Source organism: Protomyctophum parallelum (genome assembly GCF_964188405.1).
Source record: "Protomyctophum parallelum genome assembly, chromosome: 20".
In the NCBI taxonomy this organism is placed as follows: domain Eukaryota; kingdom Metazoa; phylum Chordata; class Actinopteri; order Myctophiformes; family Myctophidae; genus Protomyctophum; species Protomyctophum parallelum.
Window position 1 is genome coordinate 10,488,885 of NC_139718.1, and position 20,185 is coordinate 10,509,069.

At 43.5% G+C, this 20,185-nt stretch overlaps 1 protein-coding gene across 3 annotated transcripts in view; it reads left to right on the plus strand.

The window, feature by feature from the left end:
- Nucleotides 1-20,185, plus strand: part of ltk (leukocyte receptor tyrosine kinase) — a 91,019-nt gene extending 70,834 nt beyond the window's left edge. For 2 of the 3 annotated variants that reach the window (XM_083792605.1, XM_083792607.1), the window contains 12 exons: nucleotides 1,064-1,222; nucleotides 1,750-1,866; nucleotides 6,638-6,824; nucleotides 7,633-7,723; nucleotides 8,369-8,433; nucleotides 9,349-9,478; nucleotides 9,954-10,051; nucleotides 11,687-11,779; nucleotides 12,598-12,699; nucleotides 13,641-13,775; nucleotides 14,745-14,835; nucleotides 15,944-20,185. In XM_083792605.1, the coding sequence (XP_083648731.1) occupies nucleotides 1,064-1,222; nucleotides 1,750-1,866; nucleotides 6,638-6,824; nucleotides 7,633-7,723; nucleotides 8,369-8,433; nucleotides 9,349-9,478; nucleotides 9,954-10,051; nucleotides 11,687-11,779; nucleotides 12,598-12,699; nucleotides 13,641-13,775; nucleotides 14,745-14,835; nucleotides 15,944-17,056 (2,381 nt within the window). In that variant the 3' untranslated portion in view covers nucleotides 17,057-20,185. The remainder of the gene's footprint in view (nucleotides 1-1,063; nucleotides 1,223-1,749; nucleotides 1,867-6,637; nucleotides 6,825-7,632; nucleotides 7,724-8,368; nucleotides 8,434-9,348; nucleotides 9,479-9,953; nucleotides 10,052-11,686; nucleotides 11,780-12,597; nucleotides 12,700-13,640; nucleotides 13,776-14,744; nucleotides 14,836-15,943) is intronic. The other variant, XM_083792606.1, reaches the window with a different exon arrangement.

A 20,185-nucleotide genomic window follows, 5' to 3' on the forward strand; every position in this document is an offset into this window, starting at 1 on the left:
TTTCGTTGGACAAGACTTAACCACTTTCACTTTCAAAATGTAAAAACGAAACAGCAAATAGAGTCGATCTACATTGGCTATTTTCACTACTTTTATGTGACACGGTTGTGCGACAAAGTAGAGTGTTAATGTACAGGGAAGAAAACTCAAACAAACAAATCACACCTGTGTGAAGTGAGTGATGCAACTGTATAAATGTATTGTTATAGTTACTGTACTGTACTGTGCTCTCAGTCTGTACTATATTGTAGTGTACTGTGCTCTGTACTGTATTTTGATATTTTTTGGAGAAAATCTTTGAGAAATTACAGAGTTACCATGTGGGGGTCCCCGGGGGGTCCCAGGGGGCTGGCCCGGTTCCAGCGAGCCTTGCCGCGTCCGAAACGCACGTACAGTATAGGGACACACATACGGACACACATAGCTGCGTAATGGAGCGGAGGCACCGCTCAAAAAAACTAAAATATGGATTTCTGCTCGACAACAATTTCATATGGAATGAGAGAGAGAGAGAATCAAATGACTTAATGACAAAATATGTAATCACATTATCCGAGTTGTCCCTGTTTTGGGCAGATTTTCAACACATTTTCAAAATCACACCTGAGCGGTGCAACTATACATTTATTGTTACATTTATAGTTACTCTGTAATGTATTGTAGTGTACTGCGATCTGTACAGTAACAGAGTTACCCGGAACATCCAGACCCCCAGGGGCGGTCCAGTTCAGAACATCCAGACCCCCAGGGGCGCTCCAGTTCCGGCGAGCCTTCCCGCGTCCGAAACGGTCGAGAAATGACAGTGTTACCGTGTTCCGTGCTCGGACAGACAGACACATACGTAGACACAGGGATACACACGCTATTTTTTTAAAATAGCAGATCTAACAGCTTGCAGGGTGTCACGATGCAACATGTTGCATCGTGACATCCAGATGTCAAGGCATAAATTAGCGTGTGTGTGTGTGTGTGTGTGTGTGTGTGTGTGTGTGTGTGTGTGTGTGTGTGTGTGTGTGTGTGTGTGTGTGTGTGTGTGTGCGTGTGTATCCCTCGTCTCCCACAGCCATGGAAAGCCACGGTGAGTTGTTGATCAACATGCAGCTGAACTGCAGCCACTGTCAATCCCAGAGGTGTACACGAGATGAAGAAAGCCACGCCCACGGCATCCTCTGCCTCTGTCACAATGACGAGGTGCTGGCCAGCGACAATGTCACATGCACAGGTACTGTACGCTGTGGAAATACCTTACACCAGTTATAGTCAACTTTATATTTAATTCATTTTAAATATTTTGATATGGATATTGGGGCCACGGACCTTCATTTGATTGAAGTCGCTTTTTCTGGGCTCCCAATCTACACTGTAAAAATCCTCTCTTGATTTACACATCCGTAAAGGTCCATTTGAACATGCCGAGTTCCTTTTGCATGGAGGTCGCTCACAGTGACAGTGCAGTGGTCCTTTTATCACTCCCCTTCCCATGTCCAATAAAGGCCTATGCACATGAAGGGTTATAGCTTTTTTTGAGGGGCGCTAGCCGGGTTTGTGAAAACACAAACATTGAAGACGAATGTGAGGACGCAAATTTTCATTGGCTGGAATGAGATGATGTATTTCACACGGGTATGATTTCAAAAAATCTGAAACAGATACCGTCTTGCAATCACACACTGGCCTTTTCCCCTATAGTTTATTTACACTGTGTCTGCCCTTCTCTCTCTCTCTCTCTCTCTCTCTCTCTCTCTCCAGCAGGAGTTCCTCAGCGCCCGGCTCTGGAGGGCCAGCTGTCTCTGTCGTTGATCCTGGCTGTGGTGGCCTCCACAATCGTGACGGGCGTGGTCCTGACGTGCGCCAGCCTCACCCTCAGTAAGAGACTCTTCCAGTTCTGTGTCAAGTCCGTGCCTTCCACCTTCCACCGGCTGTGACCTCAGCCACACACAATGTATTCAAGACGAGCACTAGATGGTATTGACAGAGAAACGATGAGCAACGCTCGACGAGTGTCGGTTTTTCAACTGAGTGCCCCACTCAGACTGTGAACTGTGAGAAAACTGCGTGGGACACATAATGTCGAGTATTACTCTGATGTGAACAACGCAGTCGATTCCGATTTAGTGACAACAATATAAGCAATTTTACTTTTTTTCAGGCAACGTTCTACTTCCACTGGCTGTATTTTAATTAGATGTGTGTGTGTGGATTTGAGTCGTCATTGCAGATCAAACAAATGCTAAATGTGATGGTGGTTGCAGTTTGCTCTACGTACCACTTTCATGTGTTTTAGAACCCCTTATGTACAAAAGGATACAATTTCTGTTAATGGCCAGTTTAGGCTTAATGTACAGTATGAACTGAATGTACAGCATACAACACTCCTTTTCATATTCTACTACTATAAAAGTAGACAGGTAGACAGGTTTGACATTTAACTACTATGTTTTGAAGCACGGTCGCTGACTGTAGGTAATGGCCACCCTGATTCAGACTACTACCATCTAGGTAGTGAATAGAATAATTTATGGTTCACCTGCTCTGTGCTTTCAGAAAATATTGAAAGGTTCATGATTATAGGCATATTTATATCTATCTGGATATGCCGATTATAAAGACAGGAGACATAATATGCTTTTCTTTGAGAATGAACAAAAGCATAATGCCAGCCCTGTCACCTGAGGAGACATACATGACAGAGTTTCAAAGGGGAGGAAAAAGGTTTTCTGAAATGTGAAATTGGGGAACTGTCATAGTATCTTTATTTTAACACTTTGCTCAAAGTGGAGTTGAACCTCAAATACGTTTTGGACAGCTGGACAGCGTATATCGGAAATGAAATGTTTGATATACAAGGTAGGCAATGTTCAGGATAAGACGTGAGAAATTGAGCAGGTTGTTACATAGGATGTGGCATATTGCAAAGCTATTTCTGTATTGTATGCAGAGTTCACCAACACTTAATTTTGTTTATGAACACCCTCGTCGGGTCTTTTATTAGGTGAGATACTGTAACTTGCAACAAAACAAGCTAATGTATGCAAATGCTTTAATGCTGACCATAGTAGATAGATACTGTAGATAGACATTTATTAATCTCATGGGGGAAATTCAGGTGTCACACAAAAGCTAAAAAAGGAATCATTAGGGAATCGACTATTAACCAATTTTGATATATTACATTTTACTTTTACTTACTACTTTACATGAATGGTGATTTAGAAAAGGAAGATGTTTTGAAGGATGAGAGAATGACAGAATCTAATTTATAATAATAACCTTATGATAGATAATGGCTCTTAATGTCATTAGTATTTAGCTTTGTTTTGAAAAGTTAGTTTAAATCAGTTTCACATTAAAGCTGCTATGTAAGATACTGTACTTAATGTGGAATTAAGCATACTTTATGCTCCGTCACACCACTTCGTTGCGTGCCTAAAATAACAGTCCTACAATCTCACAACACTTTTCAGACGCAACGTGTTGTGAGCTAGTACAGTAGGTCGGCTATTTCCAGCACACGACACCGCCGTGCTACGAAGAATGAATTGAGCTTATAGATACTAAACATATCTGCACCATTTGATTTATTAACCAAGACACTTTATAAAGTATACATGTGGCATTAATATCTACATACGCTTTTGCTGCAATAATAGGACAGTGAAGGGATTATCTTCCTAATATTTCTTTCTTTTGCACCATTGTCACTTTTTATTGACGGTCGTCCACTGCAGAGCCTCATTTATACCAGTTAGGGAAGGAACAGAATGTCGAGCTAAATTGATATGCGTGACACCGTATGTGCAACAGTATTAATGAGGTTTTAAGAGGAAGTTGATGCTCTAATAAGCCATCCAGTGCAGATTAGAGAATTTAAGCATGGCAGATGATTCTTTCTTTCTTTCTTTCTTTCTTTCTTTTGCTCTCACTGATTCTTTAGTGTGTGGTTTCGTCCTCTATTGTTTTACTCTCTATAGGCTCCATTTTCATCACTTCGCTAAACCCCTCTTTGCCTTTTTTTACTCTTTTGAAAAACATTTTTGAATAGTTAACTAGCCAATCTACATTGACACGTTGTGAGCTTGTAGACTGGCCATTTTAACTATTCAAAAATGTTTTGCAAAATAGTTTAAAAAAAAAAAGGCAAAGAAGTTTAGGGATAAGGGGTTTAGCGGTGATGAAAATGGAGCCCTATATTCTGTCTCTCTGCTGGCCACTTTTATCTTTCACTTCCCATCAGCCTGTTCTCTTACAACTCAGTGAATATTGAGTGGAGTTTTAACCAATATGGCCTTTCCTTCACAGAATAAGGTGAAACCGACTGACAGTGCCTTACATTTTATGATGAAACTCACGTACTGCCAGGAATTGGTGTGATGAAATCAGTTTTAGGGCATTTTATTGGACTAATAGAGCACATTTAACTCACAAAAATACAGATGTTACACAAGGATCCAATTCTATCTATCTTTTGGTTTTCTTCAAATTGATAGCACCTACAGTACCACACTCTATATCAACAAACATTAGCATGTGTTGGTTATTATTATACGATGCAGAGTCAACCAACAGCGGAACAAGTGATTGAGGAATGCACATTAGTGGAATTAGTACAACTCCATGTGTACATTCTCAGAGTTACAGGCCTGTAAAGGAGGGTTAATTTGGACCCCTCCTCAAGGAACCCTGAGAGCAGAGCCTAGACCCCCCCCCTAGACTTTGAGAACCACTGGTCTATCAGAAAGCTATTTGTGAGAACAGTGTTGCTTCCGTCGCAGTTATTTGAACACTAGCATGTTGTGACATTATCTCACACATGGTAAAGTATAGTTACTCAATACTGGCAACATCAAGCTATTTCATGTCTGTTTTTAACAGATTAAAGTGGAGAGGACATGTTGGCATGTTTTTTGCAAGCAGTTTCTGTAAAGACACTGATAATATTATGGAATATGTAACATTGTAGAACATTGTTGGTTGTTCAAAATGTATTTGCTCTTTTTAATCGAGAAGTTGTCATTGCATTAGCCAGGGATACCAATACTTAACTCATTACACTGATAGAGCCAGCCATAAGCAAATACAGTAATAACAGGAAATGATTAACTGATATTATTCTATACTTATATTCCCTATAAAACTCATGGCGATACAAATGTGTTGCCAAAAAGAGTTTATAAGTAGGCCTACGTATCTATGGGGAAGTATAACTGAACTGATATTGATAAAGACTTCTGGTTGTGGTCAGTTAGGTCACTGAAATCTATCTATTTAGTTTGACTTGTGCACTAACTGTGTGAAACTGTGTTCAATGAATGAAGTGTAACTTTGTTTCTGTTGGTGAATAAATCAGTTGTGGCACTACGACACATTGTTGAATATGATAAGAGTTCACGTTTGAATTATATTAGGGTGATCTACAGTGAGCTTCTGGAGATAACCGTGAAAAGTAGTACACATTTGCTTTCAGACACGCACGCACGCACACACACACACAGAGGATTGATGTTGGTGTTGGCTAAAAACACATCCAGCCTCACCATTCTGTGCACCATCGAGGGTTGCTGTTTGCTGCCCAATTACTGTATGTTTGGAGGCTGAGTATTGTCCATATTTTATACAGTATATATAAATATATACCGATATTATACAACACACACAATTATGTGTATATGTGCACATGTACAGTATGTTCACGCAAAGGTAACTGCACCATGTATAGTAATTCATGCACACGCATGCACGCACACACTCCGAGATCTCCAGTCTACAGGTTAATGGTGTCTCTTCACCTGAGCTCTCCCCCATGCAGGGAGGTAGTCTGTTCCCTGGGCGCCCCGTCTCTGCATCTTCCTCCTCCTCCTCATCTTCCTCCTTTCCTCCCCAACCTCCCTCCTCTTCTTCCTGCTCTCCCCCCCCCCCCCCATCCCCCAACATCTCCTCCCCCCCCACCCCCACCGCCGAGTCCCTGGCGTCTGCACCGGGCGATGGCTCGACGGCAAAGGGCATCCTCCTCTGTGTGCCCCTCCCTGGCAGACTACCCACCTGCATCGGGGACGCGCGCCGCCTCCGTGGAGGGTGAGTCCAAACTCACTTCGGTGCAAGATGGTCCAGGAGCAGTAAGCAACGAGAGGTCAATGGTGCGCTGGCTGCGGCGCAGTTCTCAATTACCACAATTCATTGTTATTTAAAAAGCTTTGTGCGGCACCGGCACGGGAGTGCCATGGATGTGCTCGGAATGAATTGGCTTCAATTAGACCGGCGAGGACAATCTTATCTCTGGTGTATTGACGAGTCCAGCTATGCCTCGGCTAAGTTTGCGACGTCGTGCCGACATCATGTTCTCACATGCTGTACAATGATACTTCATTATACATATATTAAGGCAATGACTATCATCCGTATCACAGTGCTTCACTGGTCCCTGATCGAATCCGAGAGCATATGCCACTGTGATGCTACTTGACCGCTCCTTGGGTTACTGTTCCTGTACGTAGTCAGGAAGCTGCCGCTAGAACTTGTAGTACATTGCAGGTCAAGGATCATGGCTACAGTTTGGGTTATGTTTTTAAAAGGGTTTTCGGGGGCCACTAAAGTGAAAAAGCTTCCATTTTTCTCCTGCTCTCTCTTTCCCTCTCTCTAGTTTACTACCGCAAGAAGAACCAGCTCCATGCTGTGAGGGTGCGTCTACAGAGCCCCGAGTACAAGCTGAGCAAGATCCGCTCGTCCACCATCATGACCGACTACAACCCCAACTACTGCTTTGCAGGGAAGGCTGCCTCTCTCAGCGAACTGAAGGAAGTGCCACGCAAGAACATCACACTGCTCAGGTGCAATGCAACAGCTACGCCTGGGCCATATGACTTACACTATAACGCTGCTCAGGTGCAATGCAACAGCTACGCCTGGGCCATATGACTTACACTATAAACCCCATAGTTAACATCACGCTGCTCAGGTGCAATGCAACAGCTACGCCTGGGCCATATGACTTACACTATAAACCATTTTGACCTGAGATCAGATTCTAAGCTATGTTTCTGTCAGTCGTTCTTCGATTTTTCAAAAATAGCAGATCTACAAGCTCATAGCGCGCCACCGAGTGGCGCGCTATGAGCTTGTAGATCTGCTATTTTTCAATAGCTAAAGCAAACACCAAAATGGGTTCCCGCCCCAAAATGGGATAAACCCCATAGTTTGTCTCCCAGCATTGGCCTTGTATCCAACCACAGGCAAAGTCTGGGTGATTATTTGTTTTATCACATACCCAACCTTATTTATTTATTATAAAATACAATGACGGAATTGCATTTGATCAACATTAATTAAATGACCAGATTAACATTACTGTCAATAGAGTACTGACTTCACACCCACTACCCCCGGGGTCACATGGTTATTTTTAAAATCCCATCGACGGATATAAAGTAAAGCGGAGAAGATACTGCTTCAGCTTGTGATGATTGGTATCACCCCTGGAAGAATACAGTGTCCAGTCAGCACTAGCTTATCACCCTCTCTGTCTCTATATGCCTGACAATATCCCTGTGTGTGTGCGTGTGGGTGTGTGTGTGTGTGTGCGTGTGTGTGTGTGTGTGTGTGCGTGCGTGCGTGCGTCAATGTCTTTCCTTATGGCAGGGCTCTGGGCCATGGTGCGTTCGGTGAGGTGTACGAGGGCCAGGTCCTGGGGACCAACAGTGAGCACACTGCCATGCAGGTGGCCATAAAGGTCAGCTCGCTGCACCACACGCTCACAGGATGACCGCGTACTTCAAAGTGTTAGATGAGAGTGCCTCACGTGGCTGCACGGGAGGTACTATTCATTACGTGACATTAGCCGGTAAACGACGTCACATCGGGCGCCCGTACACTCATCGGTCTGATCTAAAGGTCGCACGCTTCTAGGAGGAGGATATTAGATTACAACCTTTTCTAACACCTTTGACAGAATAAATTGCTTTGCTCTGATGTGATCCAGGTAGCAATCATCACTGATACAGCATTAAAAAAAAAAGGCAACGATGACATGGAAACCAATACCGCCTATATGCCGTCACAGAACTGTGGCCAGAAATCCATGTTAAAGTCAAAGTAAAGTAAACCCACTGAAAGTCTGCAGTTCTTTCTTATCTCCACATGGGTCTGCCTGTTCTTCAATAGTTTGCTGATTAGAGCCCCCTGTCTGGACTCTTAGCAATGTTCACACAAATATGCATGCATGGCATGCACAGGCACGCGAACACACACGTGCACACACATGCACGCACGCACACACGCATGTGCGTGCACACACACACACACACACACACACACACACACACACACACACACTCCCACCTCTGACCATGTCTTTGTATTCCTCTGTGTTCCACAGACACTTCCAGAGATCTGCTCTGAACAGGACGAGATGGACTTCCTGATGGAGGCTCTGATTATGAGGTGTGCAACACATTATTTATTATTATTATTATTATATAACACTATCCATTTCATAATGATATCCTAATATAAGACTCCATATTCATCTGGCCCATATATGGACATAATGTATCGTTCGGATCGGCAGTTTGTTTATCGTTATGTCTGAGTCAGACTGACGCCCTCCCATTGTTGATATACGATGATTGAAAAAGAAAATAATAAAGGAAATTTGATATTAAAGTAACAATATGGTATTATTATCGCAATATTCATGTTGAGGGTATTTGGTCAATAATATTGTGATATTTGATTTTGTCCATATCGTCCATTCCTAACACACACACTACCACATACCACAGCGTACAATTCAACCTCCTGAAACACTATGCTAACATACAGTATACTGTAGCGTCTTTCTCACATGTGTGAGGCAGCTGGCGCACCAGACGGGACTCAACAGAGAAACAGATACGTAGCGTCAGTCCACGCTGGCTCAGCTTGCGAGGGCCACAGCTACTAATGTTCTCCTCAATGGCTTGCTTGTTTTCCTATCCATCCCCTCAGCTGTTGTTTATTATAGTATTATAGTGAGTTAGTGAGAGAATTCACTCTGTGTGTGTGTGTGTGTGTGTGTGCGTGCCTGGCTACGTGCGTGTTCTGTTTGTATTGTATTACTATACTTGCTAGGGTCACATGTCCCCACAAGTATACTGTAGTAGACATTTTGAGGACCATTTTCCTGGTCCTAACAAGAAAGAATATGTTTTTTTTTGTTTTTAAAGCCTACAGTAATGCAAACGTGTGTGTGTGTGCGTGCGTGCGTACGTGCTGGTGCGTGCGTGCGTGTAGGTGGATGTGCACGCATGCATGCACGCACTCCCACACACACACACACACACACTAATCCATGCTTTATTCTCCATGTCCATGCAGTAAGTTCAGCCACCAGAACATCGTTCGTTGCATTGGAGTCAGTCTGCAGATCCTGCCTCGTTTCATCCTGTTAGAACTGATGACTGGAGGAGACATGAAGACCTTCCTGAGACAGAACCGACCACGTGCAGTATGTCTATCTCTATACCGGGTTTTCACCACAGTTAAAATAAGTGTTTGATATACTGCTGACATGAAATGTGACCTGTGTCACATCACCACTTAAATTATCTTAAATATTGAAAACCCGTCTTCAGTTTCAATGTCATACCTTGATGAGGACTCAAGGGGCTGTATTTTGCGTGTCTTAAGTACCAGGTCTTATTCCCTAACTTGAGTAAACTAAAGACCTGGAGGCGTGATCAATGCTCTTTGGCCACTCAAAATAGCCAAATGGCATTGATCACGGCTCCAGGTCTTTAGTTTACTCAAGTTAGGGAATAAGACCTGGTACTTAAGACTCGCAAAATACAGCCCCTTGAGTCAAAAGTCAAAACACATAGTCCCATTGGAATTGTGCTCCCATTTCCTGAAAAGTAACAGTTTAGGACATACAAGGTTTCTATCCAACATGTGACAGTTATGTTGTTTGTGTGTGTGTGCAGTGCCAGGCCTCCTCTCTCACCATGCTGGAGCTGTTGCATATGGCTAGAGACATCGCCTTTGGCTGTCGCTACCTGGAGGAGAACCACTTCATACACAGGTTGAACCTCCACTCTCTATTGTTTGAATTGTGAGGACTGCCACACATTTGAGTCTGGCTTATTAGCCAGGCTAGCTGTGAAGCTGGCTCGTTTGACACTGAAGTGTTGTGCAGTTAAGGCCTGAGCCGAGGCCATGTCTTTGAAGTTATTCATGTCATTAACCCATTTAGGCCTGTTGCAACCCCTATGCAAGAGATAATGTATGCGAAGGCGGTAGTTGTTGAGGTAACAAGACAACTCACCCCTTTTACGCTTTTTGGTGAGTTGTCCGGACAACTCACCCTGAAAGTGAATACAACTCACCAGGGGTGAGATGTCTTCACTTTCCGGGGTGAGTTGTCTTCACTTTCGGCCACTTTCGGGGTGAGTTGTCTTCACTTTCGGGGTGAGTTGTCTTCACTTTCGGGGTGAGTTGTCTTCACTTTCGGGGTGAGTTGTCTTCACTTTCGGGTTCACTTTCGGGGTGAGTTGTCTGACTGAATATGTACCCTTTGAGCTCTTTTATATACTTTACTGAATATTTCACCAGAATACTTTACTGAATATTTCACAAGAATATAACACAAGAGTCAAATGTACGGTCAAATGTAATGTATTTTATTTAAATATAGAAACAACAGTTTTTACAAAAAATATAGAAAAAAGGTAAATATAAGTTTTTTCAAAAAACATCAGTTTGTACAAAAACTATAGAAAAAAGTTGTCGTATCTAAAAAAAACATCAGTTTGTACAAAAAATTTAGAAACAACAGTGTTTCACCGGATTTTACTGTTAAATAAATAAATAATCTCAGCGAAAAATTCAGACAACTCACCCCGCCGTCTCAGAAAGTGAAGACAACTCACCGGAGTGAGTTGTCTGGACTTTCGGGGTGAGATGTCTTCACTTTCCGGGGTGAGTTGTCTCAGAGAACTCACCCCGTAAAGTTCAGACAACTCACCCCGCTGTCTCAGAAAGTGAAGACAACTCACCGGTGTGAGATGTCCGGTATTCGTTGTTGAAACATAATGACTGGATGTGTTTGTTTGTCATTAATCCATTCAGGCCTGTTCCTGTTGGGATAATGTATGCCGCGGCGGTAGTTGTTGAAACATAATGACCTAAATGGATTAATGACAAACAAACACATCTGTTTGTTTGTCATTAATCCATTTAGGCCTGTTGCAACCTATGCAAGGGATAATGTATGCCGCGCCATACATGCTTCCATGGCTGTCATGTAGCAGCACAGCAGGTGGTCTGAGGCTTTGATTAGACAGCGATCTGTTATAGAGCGGAGTGGTCATTATCAAGAAATAACACCCTGCTGAATTCAGCTAATACAGTACATTAACACAGTGCACTCATCAGAGTCTGTCCAAGGGGATCAGGTTTGAATCAGATTATTTGATTTAGCAAACTTATATTTCTTATTACATTAATGTTTGTTGAGATCATTTTATGATCACAAATTGAATATCAAAGTGAACCCAAAATCCAAATCTGATCCAGTCCGATAGGGATTAATAGTTTTCAACTATTGGGCCCCTAATGTGTGTGTGTGTGTGTGTGTGTGTGTGTGTGTGTGTGTGTGTGTGTGTGTGTGTGTGCGTGTGTGCGTGTGCGCGTGCGCGTGTGCGCGTGCGCGTTTCAGAGACATCGCTGCCAGGAACTGTCTGTTGACGTGCCCCGGACCAGACAGAGTAGCAAAGATAGGTGACTTTGGCATGGCACGAGATATATACAGGTGAGTGAGAATGCTACTGTATATCTGCACTGCTGCCACTTCAGGCAGTATATGACCATATAGACCGTCACCAAATCATTATGACATTACCACAACCAAAAATAACGCCCATGCTGTTATTAGTGGTATTCGTTAACCTTATTTCTTGGAAGAACCGGATACTTATGATATTGTTATTAGAAATAGATTATTTTGTTCCGTTATCCATTCCATTAACATTAATAGTTGGGGTGAAATGAGTTTTTTGTGCAAGCTCTGTCGTTTTAGTTGTTTCCAGAAAGAGAGAGAAAACAAAAGGTGATTAAAGCCTGATTAATAATTGAATGGATGCGCAACCGCACGTCATGAAGTGAGCTTGTGAATCGACACTTTTCGGTGCCCAACTATGTACAGTAGAGACCACTTAAAGCCCATATTGAGTCCCTCAGGACTCTATGATGGTGTATTTTCAGTTTTTTGTTATTGTGGGTAAAGATTTAGCTGAAAATAGCCGATCGAGCTTGTCGGTCTGCTATATTTTCAGCGAAAGCCCACAATATACGGATGCTGGGGTTTAAGTGTACGAATCAGGCTGTGGGGCTATGGCTACGGCTAATGATTTATGTCTCATGAGTCTCATGGCGACAGCAGTCCAGCCAGCAGTGGATTGATTGTGGTAAATAAGAGCCAGTTGAAAAGCTATCTAATTTTCCTCCACGGGGCTCGCTTCTAAATGTACTTATATAGTTCATGACCTTGTGATATTTACCTCTTCCTTTCCCCTGGCTGATCATAAATGTCCACTCTCTAATATTGATAGCGTTGTTTTTCCTCCTCAGAGCCAGCTATTATAGAAAGGGAGGTCGTGCCATGCTGCCAGTCAAATGGATGCCACCGGAAGCCTTTATGGAAGGCATTTTCACCTGCAAGACTGATACATGGTATAAATGAATACACTCTTAATACAGTGGCTAACCTAACCTGACAAGACAGACAGTGTGCGAGCGTCTTCATTTTCACATCTCTGTACGTCTGTCTGTACGTCTGTCTGTTTGTGCAATGCACGTAACTCGAGAACCGTTCGCCCCACCGACTTCAAATTCGACACACGTGTTCCACACCCCCACAGGGAGTGCAGTGCCCGGTGTCGAGTTGGTCGGACCCACGGTTGTCCAGACCAGAACTGCAACAAAAGGCCTCTGCCCGGGCTCTGGACAGGCCCCCTGACCATATGGTCCTTACAGTATATGAAGCTGGCCTGTTCTGACGAGTGTTCGCAACACTCCATATTTGGGCATACCTGATACAGAACTCCATAGGAATGAAGGGACACAGACAGATGGGTGGAGCGGGTACTCTGACACGGGTACAACGGGTATTGCATAGCCGGGCCAGGGCCTGGGGCATGGATCTCCAACTTCCATCGTTACAGCCGGGCACCGGTCTATTATTTAACTTGTGACACCGATAAATAGGAACTTGAAGTATATGCCTTAAATAATAAACAGGCCCAGGCCGTAGCGTAACGGTCTGGGCACCGGACTGGTAATCCAGTCGCAGTGTGCCGCGGGTTCGACTCCCGGACCCGACACGGCCTTTACTGCATGTCATCCCCCCATCTCTCTCCCGTTTCCTGTCAGCCTACTGTCTGTCCCTTCAAAAATCAATAAAAGGCGTAAGCCGCAAAAAAAATATCTTTAAAAATAAAATAAACATGCTGTGACAATGCTTTCGGCCCACACATTGTACAAGTGGGCCCTGGTCCAAAAATGATTGGGAACCAGTGCTCTAATGTATTAGGCAGCAAGTTCACACACACACACACACACACACACACGCACCACATCAACTCTGTTCCCTTGATGTGTGTCTCCCCCTGTAGGTCGTTTGGAGTATTGCTGTGGGAGATTCTCTCTTTGGGATACATGCCATATCCCTGTAAGACCAACCAGGAGGTGCTGGAGTTTGTCACCAGTGGTGGCAGGATGGACCCTCCCAAGGGCTGCCCAGGGCCTGTGTGAGTACCTGCAATATGCACTGGTGGAAAGTAACTAAGTACATTTACTTAAGTACTGTACTGTACTTAATTGTGGGTACAATTTTGGGACTTTGGGATACTTGAGTATTTCCAATTTCCTATCTACAAGCTCACAATTTTGAGCTTTTAATGTAGATCTTCTATTTTCAAATGATTCATTTGTATATATTTGAAACTTGAAATGGGACATTCTGCATAATGAGCACTTTTACTTCTGGCACATTTTCAGACCAATACCTTTTTACTTTTACTCAAGTAAATCTTTAATTCCAGACTTATACTTGTAACAGAGTATTTCTAAATTGCAGTAAAACATGTGAGTACTTTTCCCACCACTGGCAATGGCTCTGTAACCAAATGGACACGCAACTAAGAGCCTATTTGATCACAATAATGTGTAAATGGATACATTACATTGAATATTTTACTGTGTGTAAAGAAAAATCTAGAGTGTGCATGTTCATTTAAACTCTGAAAGTGTCAAGAGTGACGCATTTTTACAGTTGCAAGTGTCTGTCTGTATACAGACTTGTATATCGTCTCTGTCAGGTGGAAACCAAAACTGTAACTTTTCATGCCCGAGAGGCATCCTAACCAGATGCCCGAACCACCTCAGCTGACTCCTTTCCAGGCGAAGGAGCAGCGGTTCTACTCCGAGTCTCTCTCGCACTTCTCACCCTATCTCTAAGGGAGATGCCAGCGACCCGTCGAAGAAAACTCCTTTCGGCCGCTTGTATTCGCGACCTTATTCTTTCTTTTGACCCACACTTCATGACCTATAGGTGAGAGTAGACAGAGAGCTTTGCCTTCTGGCTCAACTCTCTTTTCGTCACAACAAGGTTTCTGCCCGACAGCAACGATAATGCACGTTGAGAACCACTGACTTGAACGACAGCCTTGAGTTGTGTGTGTCTGAACTGTCTGTCACGTACCATGATGCACTTGCAGCTATCGGATCATGACCCAGTGTTGGCAGCACTGTCCAGAACACAGGCCCAACTTCTCCACCATCCTGGAGAGGATCAACTACTGCACTCAGGTACATTTTACCGTCATTACGCTTTAAACGTTGTTTAAATTCATTTGTAGGATTTGTATCTTATCTTGCCCGCACAGAATATAAAACTCTGATGCTGGCATTCAAAGCAACCAAAGGTATGGCTCCCCCATATCTTGCAAGTATGATTGAACCCTACAAACCCTCCCGCGCACTCAGATCAGCCAACGCAGGGAAGCTGGAAGTACCCTCACTAAAAACGCCGGGACAACGCTCCACACGTCCCAAACTCTTCTCCCTTCTGGCTCCAAAACTGTGGAATGCACTTCCCATTGCAGTCAGAACTGCAGCATCACTCCCAATCTTCCGCCGTAGTCTGAAAACCCACCTTTTCAGACTCCATCATGGCCCATAGCACTTACCCTTAGATAGCATTTCCGTAGACTTAGATAGCATTTGATACAGACTTATAGCATGTTATGTAGACAGCACTACAATTGCATTGTATATAGTCATAGCACGCCATAGTACATATGTATAGCATAGTAGTTTTATAGTTTATATGTATAGTTTCATTATATAGATATTCCACTGTTACTTTCTTAGCTTACGCATGTTTCATGATAAATGCTTTTATGTGATGTATTCCCATGCTTTTTGTTCTTGCTTAATGTAAGTCGCTCTGGATTAAGAGCGTCTGCTAAATGCCTAAATTGTAAATTGTATCTTAGGGCTGCAGCTATCTTATAAATTATTCTATTGATTACTTTTTTTCCCGATTAGTCAAATAATCGAGAAGCACATTTCTTAGCAAATTCTTTATTTGTTATAAATTATATCGACGCATCGGAATCGAACAGAAGGTCTGAGGAAGAGCTTCGGCTCGAAACGTTACCACGTCTTGAAGTAAAAGATATATCTGGGAGCAGAAATTGGTGTTCGGAATCTTTTATTCTTGAACTATGACTGTTTTTGATCCAGCCTATTAGGTTGTAGATATGCATGTCTTTTTGGCTGTTTTTTAGCCTCCTTTAGAAAAAGAAATCGAAATACTTTTTTATATTACGCACTTTATACTTTTTAAAGGTTTTATACTTAGTTGTGCAGCGGTGTTGCATCTCCAAACGACCTCCGTTCCTCTCTCTACCAGGATCCAGATGTGATCAACACCCCCCTGCCAATAGAATACAGCCCCACCATGGAGGAAGACGGTGTGATCCGTCCTTCCGAACACACCTCCAGCAGCCTCGCTCCGCTCCTGGCATCTCATCCTGTTCCCCAGGACCCCTCGTCCTCCCTGGGCCCGGGTCCCGCCACACTCCCCCCACAGCCCACCAAGCCCCGCCTGCTCCTCCAGCGGACCCAGCATGTACACCAGGAAGTCACGTCCTACCGCGAGGCGTTGGAGCCGTCCTGGGCCGAGCCTGTCCCCGCCCCCGGCCTGCCGGCATCTGTGGCAGCAGTGGGGGGGTGTCCGGCAGGATCCTGGCTCCACCCGGAGCCCCTCCACCACCGACCCTGCTCCAGAAACAGCTCCTCCTCGGGGAGCCAGAGGCTGAAGAACAAGACCAAGAACCTGTGGAACCCCACGTACGGCTCCTGGGTGCTGGAGAGCTTCAGCAGGGGGAAGAAGGCGCTGGCTCACACTCAGTCCATGCCTCTTTCAAGCCCCTCTTCCTTGTCGACATCCACAACCTGCACCTCTCAGGTCTCTCCGTCTTGCAACCCGGCCTCAGAGTGTGGTGGTGCAGAGGCTGGCTGTGACAGCGGAGGCAACATGGCCCACCTCAGCACCTCTACCGCATGCCCTTCCTCCTCCCCGGCCCCATCCAGCCAGGCTCCAGCTACCTCAAGCCTGTCCTCCCGCAAGGCCCCAGCAGGGAGTGCCGGTGCCCCCACCGCAGGCCCCACAGGAGCTGTCATGGACCTGGCAAAGCTCCAGAGCTTCCCCTGTGGCAACGTCAACTACGCCTATGACGAGCAGAGCTACGAGGCGGAGAGCCTGCCCCTGGTGATGCCCAAAGCACCGGAGGCCGGGGCGAGCGCCAGCGCCAGCTCCGTGCCCAGCTTCTCCTCCGTGTCTGGCCTGGGGCTGGGCCTCTATGCCAACCCCTCCGCCACCGGTATGCCTAAGCTGCTGCTGAAGCGCCACGCCAGTTACGGCCATGAAGACGTGAGGAGACACACCAAGCCAGAGAAACCCACACGGGACAGAGACTCTGGCTTCTCTCTGTCTGAAGACCTTAGCGTCACGCCTGTGTAGGAAGCGACTCAGCCCTACCCGACCACCCCCACCGACGGGGGATTTCCATTGAAATTAGAGTTCTGGAAAATTCTGTAACTTACATACTGAAACTGGACGACTGAACAAAGACTCTGACTGCGGGGGGTCTCCTCAAGGGCCACAGAATGAGTAACTAAGAGTTCCTGAAAATGCTGGAACACACATGCACTCACGCACGCGCACGCACGCACACACACACACACACACACACACACACACACACACACACACACACACACTCACACACACACATACATTTGTATTACTTACTATACAATTGCAAGGACATCAACATTTTAGAGTTTAGGAATAGGACATTATTCCTTGTTACCATTTGTAACCATAACCATTGTGAGTTAGATATTTTCAGTGCATGACACTGGCACACCATAAAACCAACATTTGTCTTCTTAGACCCAGAAAAGCAATCCTAACAATGTCTATTTCTCAAATTAATTTGCATTTGGCCCTCAGTCACAAGTACGGGTGGGACGATTCACTTACCTCCCGATTCGATACGATCACGAATCTCGATAGGCCTTACTAGGGCGCCGATTCGATTTATATTGCAATTCTTAAATATATTGCGATTCTGTGTTCAACGATTGTTGCGTTCCGATATTACATTGCTATTTACGATATCAAGTTACTTAGCTTTTTTACAATATTCTTTTTGGATTTTTCTGCCTTTATTGATAGGTTGAAAGTAGACTGACAGGAAATGGGAATCGAACCCGCGGCATGCCGTCAGGCTGGCTCAGCAGCCTAGGTGCCCAGACGGTTGAGCTAACCGTCTGGGCCTATACTACAACATTTTAAAACAATTATAAACAATATAAAGCATGCAAAGTTGAATCATACACTTCAATGCAGCCAGATAACGTCAGTCAGGTTATTTTTTACATGAATGAATGAATGAACTTTAAAATTGATTTTAATAATCGTGGCATTAAAAGAATCACGATATTAGTGATTTTTTTTTATTAATTAGTGAATAGATTTTGTTTTGCCCACCATACCCATACTCACAACTATGTAATAGTAATTAATACAAGTATATAAACACACACACACACACACACACACACACACACACACACACACACACACACCCTCTCACACATCACTGTGATTGACACTGGAGTGGAGGCCCACACCCTGGGCTTCCAGAACACTGGTAGCAGAACACTGAAATACTTAATCAAAGTACTCCTCCAGGTACTTTTCCCACTTTTCCTACTTTCCTGAGGGTCCACATGACTGGACACATGGCTGTCATGAAGACACTTCAGAGCCAGGACGAAGAGTGTCTCCATGCCCGTTTTCCTTTACCGTTGCATAATATGACGTGGTTGTGTTGTATAAAGTGCAGTGAATGATCCATATTGACATGCAGTAAGCCCTTAAATAATGAATGTGTCGCATCATTCACTAGCTACTACACACTGTACACAGCAACATCGTCAGTGTTAAAGGAAATCATTGCTATTTTATTTATTTTTTCATCATCGAGCATACAGAATTTCGTATGCTCGATAACATGAAATTACTTGTTGGATGATGTCATGGTTTTCGCGATGTCAACACTTTGTGGAGAAATCAATTTTGATCTCCTCACATGAGAGCAATTTGGGTTCAAAATCTGCAAGGTTTCCCTTAACTCTTGAGTGTACGTTATCAACACATACAATCTCTGAGTCACAACTGGATAAATTAAAGCTGAGGATTTTAGTGTGGTTTTTTTTGTGAGATTATTTTTGGAGCTTACAGTATTAGGTGTAGATATGACTGCTCACCCTTGACCATGCTGGTTCACGCTTTGTTGACAACTTTGGTGAAAAGACATTTGTGTTTATGCTACTGATGTCGTTTTTTTCTGAAAACTGTTATTGTATTTTATTACGTTTACAGAATTGAGTTTTTTCTTTCTTTTTCGAAATGTCCCATGTTTGCGATTACTAATATATTCCCTTTGGACTGTAGGTGAGAGGAAGCCAGCTCAGGCCACAGGAGACTAGCAGTATGATCCTGAAAGCCTGTAAGCAAGTTTTCCTTCTCTGTAAAGCGTATTTATATTTGACTAACCTGATACAAAATTGTAGCCATTTTATGTTCTCTCGTTTAGCATATTATGTATATACTGTGTGTGTGTGTGTGTGTGTGTGTGTGTGTGTGTGTGTGTGTGTGTGTGTGTGTGTGTGTGTGTGTGTGTGTGTGTGTGTGTGTGTGTGTGTGTGTGTGTGTGTGTGTGTGTGTGTGTGTGTGTGTGTTTATTAAGGGTCAGTTTGTAGTTGATCACTGCCATTGGTTACTGCTGCCTGCAGTACCATTCTTACTCAACAGGGGGGAGAGTAATGTCTGACATACTACACAGGATGTTGTGGGTATCTCAATTTATAATCAAAGATTAAACAGTGAGAACTTTTAGTCAGTATTAATGTTTTGAACTTATTGTAATTTGACCACTTTGAAGGTGGTGGTGATTTGTTTTGGAGGGAGTGCTTATTTTAATCTAAATGTTTCTCTTAGTTTTTTATGTTTGACAGAACATATTATTATCGTTTTTTCCTTAGGATTTTGAAGGCTTGTACATGTGTTGTTTTTTTACAGGAAAGGTTCTATTGGTTGTTATTTTAGCATAGAAGTACACTTCACTTCACTTTTGGAAGTGGACCTAGTTGTCTATACTCTATAAGAAGTAATATATCCCTCCTACAAAGGCATTTAAATTGTTAAAACAGTGTTTTCCAAAAGGTTCTTAAGCCTTAAAAAGCAGTCAACCACATCCTTGGTCACTATAGGTACAGTCTAGGGATGTTCTCTGGTACATTTTAATTATCTTATTTAATTTTCACATTGAATTGGAATCACTTTTGTCATTATATTTGTTGTGGCTCTACTTGACTGAGCAAAAATTATAAACTATGCAATGTCATCTTTTCATTTACCCATACTTTGCCCCAAATAAAATAACATACATCTTCCCTGTGTTTTGAGCATTTACTAACTGGCTACACTAGCATTGTTTGATTGATTGAATACTTTTTAAAAGTTTGCAGAAAGAAAGCACAGGAAAGTACAGTTCATTAAATGGTTAGCTGCTAAGAG